General features: G+C 41.7%; 1 protein-coding gene across 1 annotated transcript in view; it reads right to left on the reverse strand.

The window, feature by feature from the left end:
• Nucleotides 1–12,673, reverse strand: part of cacna2d1a (calcium channel, voltage-dependent, alpha 2/delta subunit 1a) — a 90,495-nt gene that overhangs the window by 32,055 nt on the left and 45,767 nt on the right. The window contains exons 7-10 of the mRNA XM_069164755.1: nt 4,412–4,543; nt 3,823–3,892; nt 3,055–3,105; nt 1,197–1,296 (exon numbers count right to left, since the gene is read on the reverse strand). Of these exons, the coding sequence (XP_069020856.1) occupies nt 1,197–1,296; nt 3,055–3,105; nt 3,823–3,892; nt 4,412–4,543 (353 nt within the window). The remainder of the gene's footprint in view (nt 1–1,196; nt 1,297–3,054; nt 3,106–3,822; nt 3,893–4,411; nt 4,544–12,673) is intronic.

A 12,673-nucleotide genomic window follows, 5' to 3' on the forward strand; every position in this document is an offset into this window, starting at 1 on the left:
GAAACACTCTTTGACCTTTTGCCACCAAGAGTGTTCCTCATTATTCCATTACCTTTAAAAAAAAAAAAAAAAAAAAAAGCCTCTTTCCTCCGATCACACGAGAACATTAGAGAATCAATCTTCTTCTGTTCTGTACATTCAATTTAAGTGTTCTTGAAATGGCGGACAATATTAGCTACTTTAAACGAGGCTAAGTGACAGGCAGAAGCAGAGTTTGACGGTTGCCTAGCAACAAGATAAAGAAGAAGATACCAACACTGCCAGTAAAGGTTCAAAATCAAGTTAGTGATGCACTTTGCCTTTCAGTCCTAATCACATCTCGGGTGATTGCCTGCAATGCGTCTTTGAGACGACTCACAAATTCTTTCAACTGAGGGAAATCACCACTGTAACCATTTAAAACTGTGCTATTTTTCTTTCCACAAATAATATCGCCAGGAAGCAGAAATGCTTTAACTGACCAGGCGCTGGAGCTGTAAATGATGATGGATGAATATTTCCTCAATCCCCGCGTCAGTGAAACTTTGATGCCTGAGATTCCTACAGAATTTCAATTGGGCGACCGAATGCTTTCCTATTACATTTCCCTGATTCAAAGCGTGCCTCATGACTGCAGCAACACATTCATTTGTCAAACTTATCTTGTGGCATTTCAGGGCTTGCCCCAGCTATGTCGTGTGTTCGCTCTATTAGCCGCGCATACTTGGTTTCATCTCTGGTGCATACATCCTCTTACGTAAACACACGCACACACGCGCGCACACACACACACACACACATACACACACACACACACACACACACACATATATATACTGTACACGTATGTACACACAGATACTTTGAGTCAGACAAATGATCGCACTGGCATGCGTGCATCCATGCACATACACAGCCACAGTAAAGATCCATCCATGTGTGGTACATTAAGTCACTGAAAAGGTCAGAGCCCGGTTTAAACCAATCATTCAATGCAGGCTAAAGCTACACAAACACTCAGACCACAATTATGTCCACATTAACATTCATCAATCTGTGTGTCTGGAAATTGAATACATACACAGAATCTGAAGGAATTTTTAGGACAGAGTGTTGGCAGAAAAATGCAGCTTCTGATTGAAGTGCTGGGATTCGGAGTATTTCTCCGGTGAGCAATTAAAACTAAACACGAGTTCAAAGTATTGGCGAATACTCACATAAACCACGTTCACGTAGTCATCGTCAGAGAGCGTCTCCAGCATGTTGCTGACGGACCCTCTGATGAGTTTGAGGGTGAGACCTGATACGCTGCCACTCCTGCAGTTTGGGAACAAAGATGATATTTGTTTTACTACAAAAATAAATATCATAAAACAGTCAAAAACTCATCTTCTAGGTAGTAAACATGGGCAGTAACACGTATGTTATTGTTACGTAACCTCATGGTGAAAGGCTCGTTGCCCTTTTTCAGTAACATTATGTGTAGCTGATGCCTGAGAGGTCAAAAGGTCTCCCACATATGAACACGCTCAAAACAATTTATTTCAGTGGGCGGTATTTTAAAAGCATACCCCCTGCAGGGCAAAACACTAATCATGAGCCATAATTACATTTGTAATTTTAATTTATAAAACGAGCCGAGTGTCATCAACAAGTCTCGGCTAATGACTGGTACTCAGACTACGAATGTTGGAATGAAATGAATAATAAAATGTCAGCGCTCAGCATTGTCAAAACTTGATTCCTTAATAACATTCAGTTTTTTTTTTTTTTTACATCTGTTGCTAAAATGAGACGGAGGCCCTGCACAGATGGATCTATAAATACATCACTTAATTGGTTCCTGCAGGTGAAAGAATAGAAAAGTACAGAAACTGGAAAAATGAGGAGTGGAGTTGTTTTAATGTTCTTTTCACCAAAGCACAGCGGTGGCAACTTTTAATGAGCCTCATCAATTGCCTGTGTGACAATTACCAGAGCAGTGTTAAGAGTTGCAAGTGGAGTAATTTAGCTTTTCAATCATCACATCGTGCAGTTATTTAGCCCTGGTGCTGAGCCACCAGTCGTTTATAATGAAATTCCACCTGAGTGGAAAAAAGCACTTTGACACCTAATAGAACATAAAGTACCACACTCATAATGACATGTTTTATAATGCAGCAGATATTTATTGTACTGTAGTGAAAATGTTGAATCATCTGCAATCATGAGGACCGATTTACACAAATATAAAAATGCAATTAAGAATTAAATGGCTGGCTGGTATTATTTGACATTTTTGGTCAACTCCATAAAAAAGACCAAAACCAACAAGGCTGCTTTCCTGTGATTGGTCCCTCTTTTCCTCGGATTGAGAAGCATGAACCCTGACCACATGTCTTACATTTAGATTCACTTGCATTTACTCTTCACCCATCCACACAAATGCTTACATTACAGATAACTCACATAAACACTCTTATCTCTTTGGATTTGCGTGTGGAGTCTGTTTGTGGGGGAATATTTGCAGCTGTGGATTGATACTCATTTGGCGTCCTAGTGACTGCTTACAATCATAAACTACGGGGTTCCCATGCGAAAAACAATTAAGAGTTTTGCTCTTTTGCTTAATCTTATTAATTAAGACGTAAAAACATTATTTATATAAATTGTCGGTGGGTTTGCAGTTCTGCATGTCCTAAATTTAATAGAGACTTCAACTATTTGGCCTTGTTAAAACTCCCATTTCTCAGATAATAATTGGACGGTGTCAAAATATTGAAAAATGCCTGATGGTTCTGCAACTTGATAAAAGACTGAACTGCCGTCGTTGCAGTTGTTGCTCCAGAATCCCCTCTGAATGGCTTTTCTAAACTTGCATTTATAGGTGTAAGTCAGAGGAAGAAGTAGCTGAACTGTAAACAATGAGGTTGCCCAGTACAACGTCTGCTCTTTGTGTTTCAGTGTCACGAGTGAGCACAGTACAGCAGCGCCCAGCGGGAGGAGGCCCGTCACAGAGTTAGCATCAGGGCCTTCTGGCTCGCCAAAGAAGATAAAATCTGACTGTAATGGATGAATCATGAGGTCGTCACTCACGCATCCACCAGGATCAGCATGTCCTTGGGTGACGCTGCCCCCTGAATGTACCTGGTGAGTAACAACAAACACGTACACACACACAAAAATACATACATGTAGTTATTATAATGTAAGAAATGCTTTCTTATTTATACATTTAGATTATATTTTCTTATATCTACACAACACAAAGACTGAGCCACATAATAGTTCTGAGTGCATTCTGCTGTCTCATCACATTCATCTGTCTTTGAGCACGTAAACAAATATCACTTACTGTCATTTGCATGTGAACTCAATCTGGCCTTTGTATGGCTTAATTACTGCTCTTCTCTCACGTCTTTAATAAACAAACAGTTGTGTGTCATTGTTTAGAGTTAGAGTGCTCAGTTGCCGACGGGGTGTGTGAAGCTAATGAAATTTAATAACATGGTTAAAAGAGTATTGGTGGCTTATAGACAGATTTTAATCATATCTGGGAGACTAATGAAGCTTTTGTATTTGTAGCCTTTGATCTGCAGTGGCTTAATCAACCAGGTGCTCTGATGTGTTTGTTCGAGAGGGTTTGGGTCTGGCCAGAGACCTGGGTTTGTGTGTGCAGACGCTCTGTGCGTAATCACTTCATGCAACATGCAAACACAGGTTTTGGCCAATAAATGTTTAATGTGACAATTGCACAGGTACACCGATTGAGCGATGTGTCTGCCCTTGACCAGACACCAGAAAAATGACTGAAAATGAGACGATGACGGTAAGCGACAGGCTTTCATGAGCAGTTGCACTCACCACGGTCGTCTGCGAACGTCGTACAGGTCGATCTTGTTGGCTGAATTGCTGGAGTCCATCCAAGGGGATGCTGGGATTTGGCAGAATGAAAGAAAAAAAAAAAAATAGAAACAGAAAAAGTGCGTTTTCTTTACACAAAGGTTGAGTTTAAGGTTGTTGGGTTTTACTGCACCCTACATCAAAGAGGACGTGAGGGTTTTGGGTTCAGCTTCATTTGACTTCTTACTTTATTTTTTATTCTTATATTTATATCAAAGGCTATAGTTTGACTGTTACACAGAGTCACACACACACACACACACACACACACACACACACACACACACACACACACACACACACACACACACACACACACACACACACACACACAGAGTACATTTTTGGTCAAGATTTGGATGGGAAGACTAATGCCATTCTAATGTTTGTGGATTAAGGATGCAGCTGGAACCAGGATCTAATTACCTCAGTTTAGTTTAGTATAAATACTGGAAACAAGATGAAACAGCTTGCCTGTCGCTCTCCAAAGAGCTGGATCAGCCTTTAAAGGTCAGTGGTTATGCTAATGGTCTGACAGTCAGCTGCTTACCTGGGTAGTACCGAGCCAATCCGGTGGCAGAGCCAAACACCTGCCAGAGTAGTGAGGGATCCTCCTCTTTGTTTTTCCGGAAAACATCCTCTAAAGCCTCTGTCCAATTTAGCTCATTCAAAATGATGGTAGCTGTAACACACACACACACACACACACACACACACACACACACACACACACACACACACACGGATTAAATGAGTCATATTTTTTCAGAAGTATAAAATCATAAAAATCACACAAGCACAAAATTTTAAGGCTTTTCAAAAACCATTTGTTCTGAAAAAGCAATTTTGAAAGAAAACTATGCTTGAAAAACTAAGAGACACACACACATACACACACACACACACACACACACACACACACACACAGATTTGGCAGTATTAGGCTACTGACATTGATGGCTGAGAGGAAGTTTCCTCACGGATATTGAAACTGACGTCAATCTGCTACAATGAGATATTTCCTTTTTTGGGTGGATTTTTGCTCTCCGAACACACACTACACACAACACACATTATACTGCAGCGGAAAGTGGTCAAAAGAAATGAGAAAGGGGAGAGGAAAGATGGAAGATGGAGGTAAAAACAGAACGATTCAATTTGATATTTCTGGAAAAAGACAAAATCCTCTTCTGGGTACTCAGTGGCCAGACATACTGGAAACGTTTTGTTTACCCGTTTGTCTGCAGAAGCTCTTACTGGCTTAATGTTCCAACAATTTAGTTTGATCCAAAAAGGCAGAACTCTGCCGGGGAGGGTAGGCTGCATGTCAAAAATGGGGCTGTGTGTGACTCATACTTAGGTGTGTGTGTGTGTGTGTGTGTGTGTGTGTGTGTGTGTGTGTGTGTGTGTGTGTGTGTGTGTGTGTGTGTGTGTGTGTGTGTGTGTGTGTGTGTGTGTGTGTGTGTGTGTAAATGCCCTCATTTATGTGTGTAAACGTTTGTGAGAACAACTGGTTGCACTGCAACACGATTTTTCATGGTCCATACGAACCTGGCAGTACACCTCATGGTGGCGCTATCACCAAAATGTGGAGGTAAGATTATCAGAGAACCATGAGTGCCTGTACAAAATGATTCACCAATCCATCCAGGAGATGCTGACATATTTCAGTCTAGGACAAAGTGATAGACCAACTGATCATTTTCAGTGTTTGAGCCACACTACTAGATTGGCTAAAAAATACAATCTTACATAGTATAGGTATACTTCCTGATATAGATACATTAGTAGCAAAAACACTTGTATATTGCAAAATGAAATATGAAAAAGAAAAACCCTTGAAAATACTACCCTAGAAGTCCAGTTAAAGTAACAGATTAATGTGTTTAAAGCACTGTACAATGGTATGTAATACTTGTAAAAACACTCTTTTACAACTGGGAGGTTATGACAGACGCATCTATTTTATCCTTCGCCATAAATACTGCAAGATAAACGGCAGAAATTCAGCGTTGCGTAATAAAGTAATCTAGTAATAAAGCAATCTAGTAGGAATGTGTACTTGCATTAATGTGATGGTTAAATGCAGCAACGTGCTCGATGATATCACGCATGATTACAGTCAAACCCAATCTGTCTTTTTTTTGCCGGACAACCATGTGTTGAGCTTGAGCTCTCTGCACTGGCACCCCTGTTGTGCCAACTCTCAGGCTCCATTAAAATGAATCAGTTTTTTTTTTTTTTTCGCAGGGTATATGTAACAAACTGGCAGCCAAGTATACAGCATTTGGTATTGTTTGGGTACACAGACATGCAAAAACCCAATGACCTGAAATTGCATGAAGCTTTTCTGTTTGAATGAAAGATGTATCTATTATCCAGGCCCGTTTATATACAACCCACATGCTAAATAGTGTAAGGACATTTCTGAGAACCCAACAAAAATAGCAGTTACAAAATGGATTAGTCAGATTTACAGTCAGTAAATGGATGCCCGAGCAAAAAAGCTTAGAAAAATATTGCCATTTCTGACCCTCCTACTCCCCCCTTCATTTTCTTTACTGTCCCACAGCTCTCACGCTCCCTACTGCTCCTCACTCTACCCTCCTGACAGCCAGCTCCTTTACTGAGGCTGTATTTCCATGCTTTTCAGGATAAAAAGAGAGTTTAGGCTGGGCCTTAAATGGCTCCCAATGGTACAGTAGAGAAAAGAGTGTCCCGGTGATAAGTGGTGACAGTTTGTTCAGGTCTGATCTCTCTGCTCCCCAAGGATGGCCCTTAATGGATTAGTCCTGCTGGTTTCCGTGACATCAGTAACACAAAATCTCAGGGTGACCTCACACAGGAAGCACTGACATTTTTCACCTGCACACTGCTCACAATGAACACCGAAATAACAAGCAAAGAGCACTTAGAGTATTTTATTTATTTTACCAGCTGCCACTGCAGGAAGTCAATATAGTGACCAATCCATTACATGATTGTGTGTGTGTGTGTGTGTGTGTGTGTGTGTGTGTGTGTGTGTGTGTGTGTGTGTGTGTGTGTGTGTGTGTGTGTGTGTGTAAATACACAATGAGTGACAAAGTAAAAGTGTGTGTGTTTTTCCTGTGTGTCTTTTGTACAAAATTGACAAACCCATTCTAGTCTCGCATAGGAATTTGGAGGCGCGCACGCACACACACACACACACACACACACACACACACACACACACACACACACACACACACACACACACACACACACACACACACACACACACACACACACAAATGGGCAGCTCAGGCACCACTGATGAGCCCTTAGCAACAATAGTGGGCATTGCAAGGCAGTGTCCTCTAATCTCAGCCAAATACTGGAACAAATTACAGTTTCAGTGTAAACAGATCCATCTCTGTGGCGATGTGTGTGTTGCTGGCTCGAGGTCACTATGATGAGAGGAAGAAATGAGAAGTATCACAAGAGCAATGCGAGTTCTGGTCAGCTCCATTTGTCAAGCATGGCATCACGTCCCGGGGGACTTAAAGGGTGTGGGGCGTGGGTGTTTGTGCATATGCATACTCAGAACAACAAACATGGATACATGATTATTAGTAGTGTCTCAAAAAAAAATAACCTGGCTCTCAGTAAAATTATTTTTCCTCTGGGAAAAAGGTAATTGATGAATCAAGTAATGTCCATGAATTTCTGAATGTTCTACAAATGAGTTTTCTGCAGCAAGATCGTGCTTCCACTGATGAGATGAGAGAATTGATAACATAATGAGTGAACATAGAATAAAGGGGAGGAAAGGAGGATGACAAGAAAGGAAGCTATACTGGCATTGATTTTCTTTGAACACATACTTTCAGTGAGCTGGCACTGAGCAGCACAGTTAGTGCAGGATTGGGTCATTTCTAACCTGTGTAATTGGACAAACATACATCTGTTACTTTACAGATATGAAATCAAATGAATTAGATTTGGACGATGATGGCTAAAATTAAAAGGAAAAGCAAAAACAGGCAATCTGCAGAGTTTCAGAGTTTCCATTTTCCTATTTTAACAGTTAAGAGCTGCTCATACTAGAGAGTGGTACAGCAAAATTGCTCCATGCATCCTGACAAAACAGGTGCTGTGGTGTCTGAATAGCGAACACACTACCAAGCTGAGCCCATGCTGTTGAGAGTCTTTTCATTTATCTGTATTTTGACTTCTTCTACCCTTTCACATTTTGGTCTCAGAATTGTACATAATTCACTTCAATGAAAGCATATTGGGGGTTGAATTAAAGCACTCTGAGCTCGCTTAACTTGCCAACTGTCTACTGCAGGACTCCAGTTGGACTTATTTGCATGCCACCCAACACGAGTTAACGGAGCCTTTTCTTACTCTGAAGCACTATCATGTTAGTCCTTGTTCTGGATTATTAATTGTTGACCAATCAAATGATAATAAATTCAGAAAAGAAGCCTCGACAATAGCCATGGCAGCCTCATAAATCACACGGTTCAACATCACATGGTCAACATGGTGAAGACATGTGAGACAAAAAAAAATGAATGATTCATGGGTGAAGAAGAGATGGGAGCTGAATATGGAAGAGATGATACAAAATATCCCCCGTGAGGCACGTCGAAGCTTTCAACAACAAATCAAACAGGATTCTGGCAATGACTGATGAAGGTGATGGTCGTGGGAGGTGATGACGGAAGGGGAGGGAACGCTCCACGGTGCCATGCCAAGCGATGCCCTGTGGTGTTGCTCGCTGGTGGCTGAAATTGCCTGTGCATTTGAAAGTAATTACATGGTGGGGGCTGAAGTGGTGAGAACCTGCAATCATCATATCAGAAGGGGTCCTTCCAGTCAACGATACTTTGCCACTCACTACTGATTGTGACGTGAGCACAAACACATCCTTTTGCAGGCATTCACACAGCATGGGAAGACACTTTAGGTGCTTACACACATTAAGATTCTCAGTCCCCACAAACAGTGCATGTTTCCACCAACATACACATTTTTTGTCTTAATGTCTGCCAGAAAGGAGCACATATTTAACACTTAAGTAAATACAAGAGACAATTGGACACTGGACAATCAGTATTTAGGAAACATGCCATGTAACGCGTGTGTGTGATGCGCAGCAGAACACTTGATTCGACTTTCCCACATCGATATCTGCATTCAGATCACCAAATCCCAGTAACTTTCTCTGATTAGGTCTAAATGGCTATCAGCGCTAAATGGCACAAGGCTAGATTAAAGCAAGTATTTTTTTTAACTTGTGAGTTACATTGCTCGGCAACTACTGACACCTGTGATAACGTGAAGTGGTAAACTTGGATGAAATGTCTGGGGAGATGTGGGCAACAAGTGCAGAAAACTGCAGAAAGAGCTTTGGGGGGAGAGAGCTTCATAAGAGTGAGCTGGACTTCAGCACCAGAAACAACTTGATCTTAGAACAGATCATTAAAATCACCAAGCTGTTGAACCTGACGGGGATGGAGTCAGTCCAACTTAATCTAGTTAGCCAAGATGATTAAATCGTAATCAGAATTGGCCAAACAATCATAAATTGGTGCCTTTACAAGCACGAGGTGGCCAAAGGAGGATGGCGGAAACAAGGATTAAATGAAGCATGAAAAGAAGCTAAAAAGGAGATGTAAGTGCATAACATTTCAAGTCCAGTTAGATAAGTGTGTAAATAGTATAGCTGGGTAACAAACTTCAATACTTTTATGGCACCGAATAATATGTTCAGTAGTATCTAACACCGAAAAATGCCTTGTCATTTAGAGCCAAATTTCCTAACCTACACTACATCCATATCAACAGACTTTCCTTTTAAAACACATAACTGTTGCTACAATTACAAAGAGGCAAATCTCATCTGTGTCAGTAAGCAAGAAACTTGGGCGGTTTGAAGGTATAACCTTTCGGTTTCAACTTATGTAGGTTAAATCTTACATTAGAAAAACCTATTTCCCTCTTTTTGAACCAATTTTTGGCCTCGCACCTGTTGGAGAACATGTGCTGCAGTAACAGCCAGCAAACTAGTGTCAAGTGATAGCTTCCATGTTAGGCGTTTAGGGGACATCTTTAAATTGTAGCGTGCAGCGATAACATGCATGCAAAACATTTAAGGGACATGTATTGATTGTAGCTACAGAAAACTACCTGGGTGACACTCTCCCCCTCTAAACTGCATGAAAAGCAAAGGTTTGTACCGTCATTTTTGATGTAATCATATTTTTCTCAAAATGGATTTTATAAAACTGGTATCAAAAAAGTATTGGTATCGAAGTCAAGGTATTGGTGCTTGTATCAAAAATGTTTGAACGTTACTCAGCTGTAGTTAATAGACACTGATGTGTGTGAGAGACGATCATTTGGTAATGCCACTGGAGCAAATGCTGAGTGTGTGTATGATTAGTAAGTGTGAAAAGCACCAAAGTTGAGATGAGGATGCGGAGACATGCAACACATTCATAGCTTCTGTGGCCAGTGGTAACTGATAAATGGATACAGAGAACAGCACACACGCATACTTGACAGCTATATTTATTTCTGCAGCATGACAAAGGTCTTGAGGTCATAAACGTGAGAAGAATCGCCAATCGAGAGCAATTATTTACACAAAAAACACACGTGCTGATGACCGTCTCCTTCTTTTCTAAGAAGTTTTATGGAAAGGTGAAATGGGATTAGAAGAAGGAAACTCTGTCTTTGAACATATTCGCATGGAGGGGAATCCAAATGTGAATCCCAATCAGCTGATTAGAACATCACGGGAAGGCATCCAACTTGCCGCAAGGACACAGGTTGCATATGTAATGACTGTGCGATGAGTCAAAAGAGGGAAGGACGGATGTGGGCAGAGACAGAGGGAGATGAAGGTACCTCAGAGTTTGGCTGCCAGCACCGTAAATGAAATAGGACGTGTATCAAGTGGAGCAAGTATGCAAAAAAAAAAAATAATAATAATAATTCTGTTTATATGCTGTGAGCTTTGCCAAAGGGGCCATGGCTATAACACACACACACACACACACACACACACACACACACACACACACACACACACACACACACACACACACACACACACACACACACACACACAGAGTGTCAGAGTATCTCAGCACATCACAGTGTGTGTGTGTGTCTCAGGCTGACAGGTGCCACACAGCGTTGATGCAAACGGGCATCAGACAAGTCTCGGATCTCCTGCCAAGGCCGCAACGCTCTCTTCTCATCTCCTCTCATCTCCTCTCATCACATCCACGCCAGTCTGCCTAATGAGCGAGAAGACATGCATACACGGCCATGGGATCCATACACAGTACAGTAGGTGCATGCGATGTGACACACACACACACACACACACATGACGACTCTCACACCCCAAGTGTTTCGTCTTCTCTCTATCTCAGACACGTTCATACACACAGACAAACTGATTTATCTCTGGTATGCAGCCACGCGCGTACACACACGATAATGAATCCCAGTCTGACCACCCACACTGGACCAGCGGGGAGAATAGGTTCCAATCAGCAGGACTCACGCGGGGGAGAAAGACAATAGCATATTTGTCTCCGCACAGCACACTATTAATATGCTTAATAAAGTGGAGTGAGGGATGGGGGGAGTTATAAAGATTGGGGTGAAAGGGTAGACGATGAACGGAAAAGGAAGAGGAGGGCAAGTTGGTGAGGAGGAATGGAAAAAAGCAAAGATGAAAAAATAAGTAGAGAAGAAGAAGGAGAAGAAGAGGAAGAGGAAGGAATGATAAAACGTAGAGGTTGTTGAGAAAGTCTATTGCAATTAAAGAGGTGGATGATACAACTCTCCTTCAGCATCAATAAAAGCCACAAGGACGCCAGCCTTGTCTAGACAAAGTCCCCTAATCAAGTTACCGGTCCTTCGTCCGTACAACAAGATTGAGCACCAGGGCGTGTCTTTGTGAGTGTGTCTCCTCCTACACAAACATGCAGACACACACGCACGCATGCTCAGATACAAATTGCCATGGCAACGCGGACAGTGATGGCCAGCCAGAGAGGCGGCAATGTGGCAGCCCATCCTTGGAGAGAAAGAGAGCAACAACACCAGCACAGCGTCACTACTAAGTCTAACTGGAACTCCACCCATGACTCCACCTTCAACCACCTACCTCAGGGCGGGAACAGAGCAAACCACTTGGCTAGAGAGAACTCAGCTGGAGCAATGACAGCCTAGCTTAAGCTAAGCAGAATAACTGGAAGCAGAAGGAAACAGCTGATGTGGTTCTCCATAAAGTTTAACATGTGTGTACCAGGAATTTTGAAGCTCAATAATGAGCCTCAAAAAGCATTTTTTTTTTGTTTTTCAATTTTTTTTTACAACAGTGGGCACATTTACCCCGAAAGATAGAACGGGCCAAGCCCCCTGTTTCCCAATGTTTCCAATCTTCTCTTTCAGTAAAGCTAATGTTGTTTTTACACTTTTTTTATTGTACATGATGGACAAAATAATAAAAGGTTATGTGGATTTTTAGGCTCTGTCTAGGCTAGCTGTTTCCAGCCTTTATGCTAAGATACCTATGTTTCACATTTACACTGCAGCCATGAGCCTGGTACGGGAACTTACTCTTGGCCAGACTAACATCAAATTGACCTATTCCCTCATGCATAAATGTTTTGCACGTTCATTCATAGTGTAGACTTTAAAAAGACAGAACACGGAAAGGGCCATATACAGTCTGTCACTAAAAGAGAGCAGAAGACAGGCTGTGGAATCACACTCGGGACAACCCCCTCCTCCTCCAACACCCCGACTCACCCTCTCT

Source organism: Embiotoca jacksoni, unplaced genomic scaffold (genome assembly GCF_022577435.1).
Source record: "Embiotoca jacksoni isolate LCO1_2020_lvr unplaced genomic scaffold, fEmbJac1.0.p SCAF_32, whole genome shotgun sequence".
Taxonomy (NCBI): domain Eukaryota; kingdom Metazoa; phylum Chordata; class Actinopteri; family Embiotocidae; genus Embiotoca; species Embiotoca jacksoni.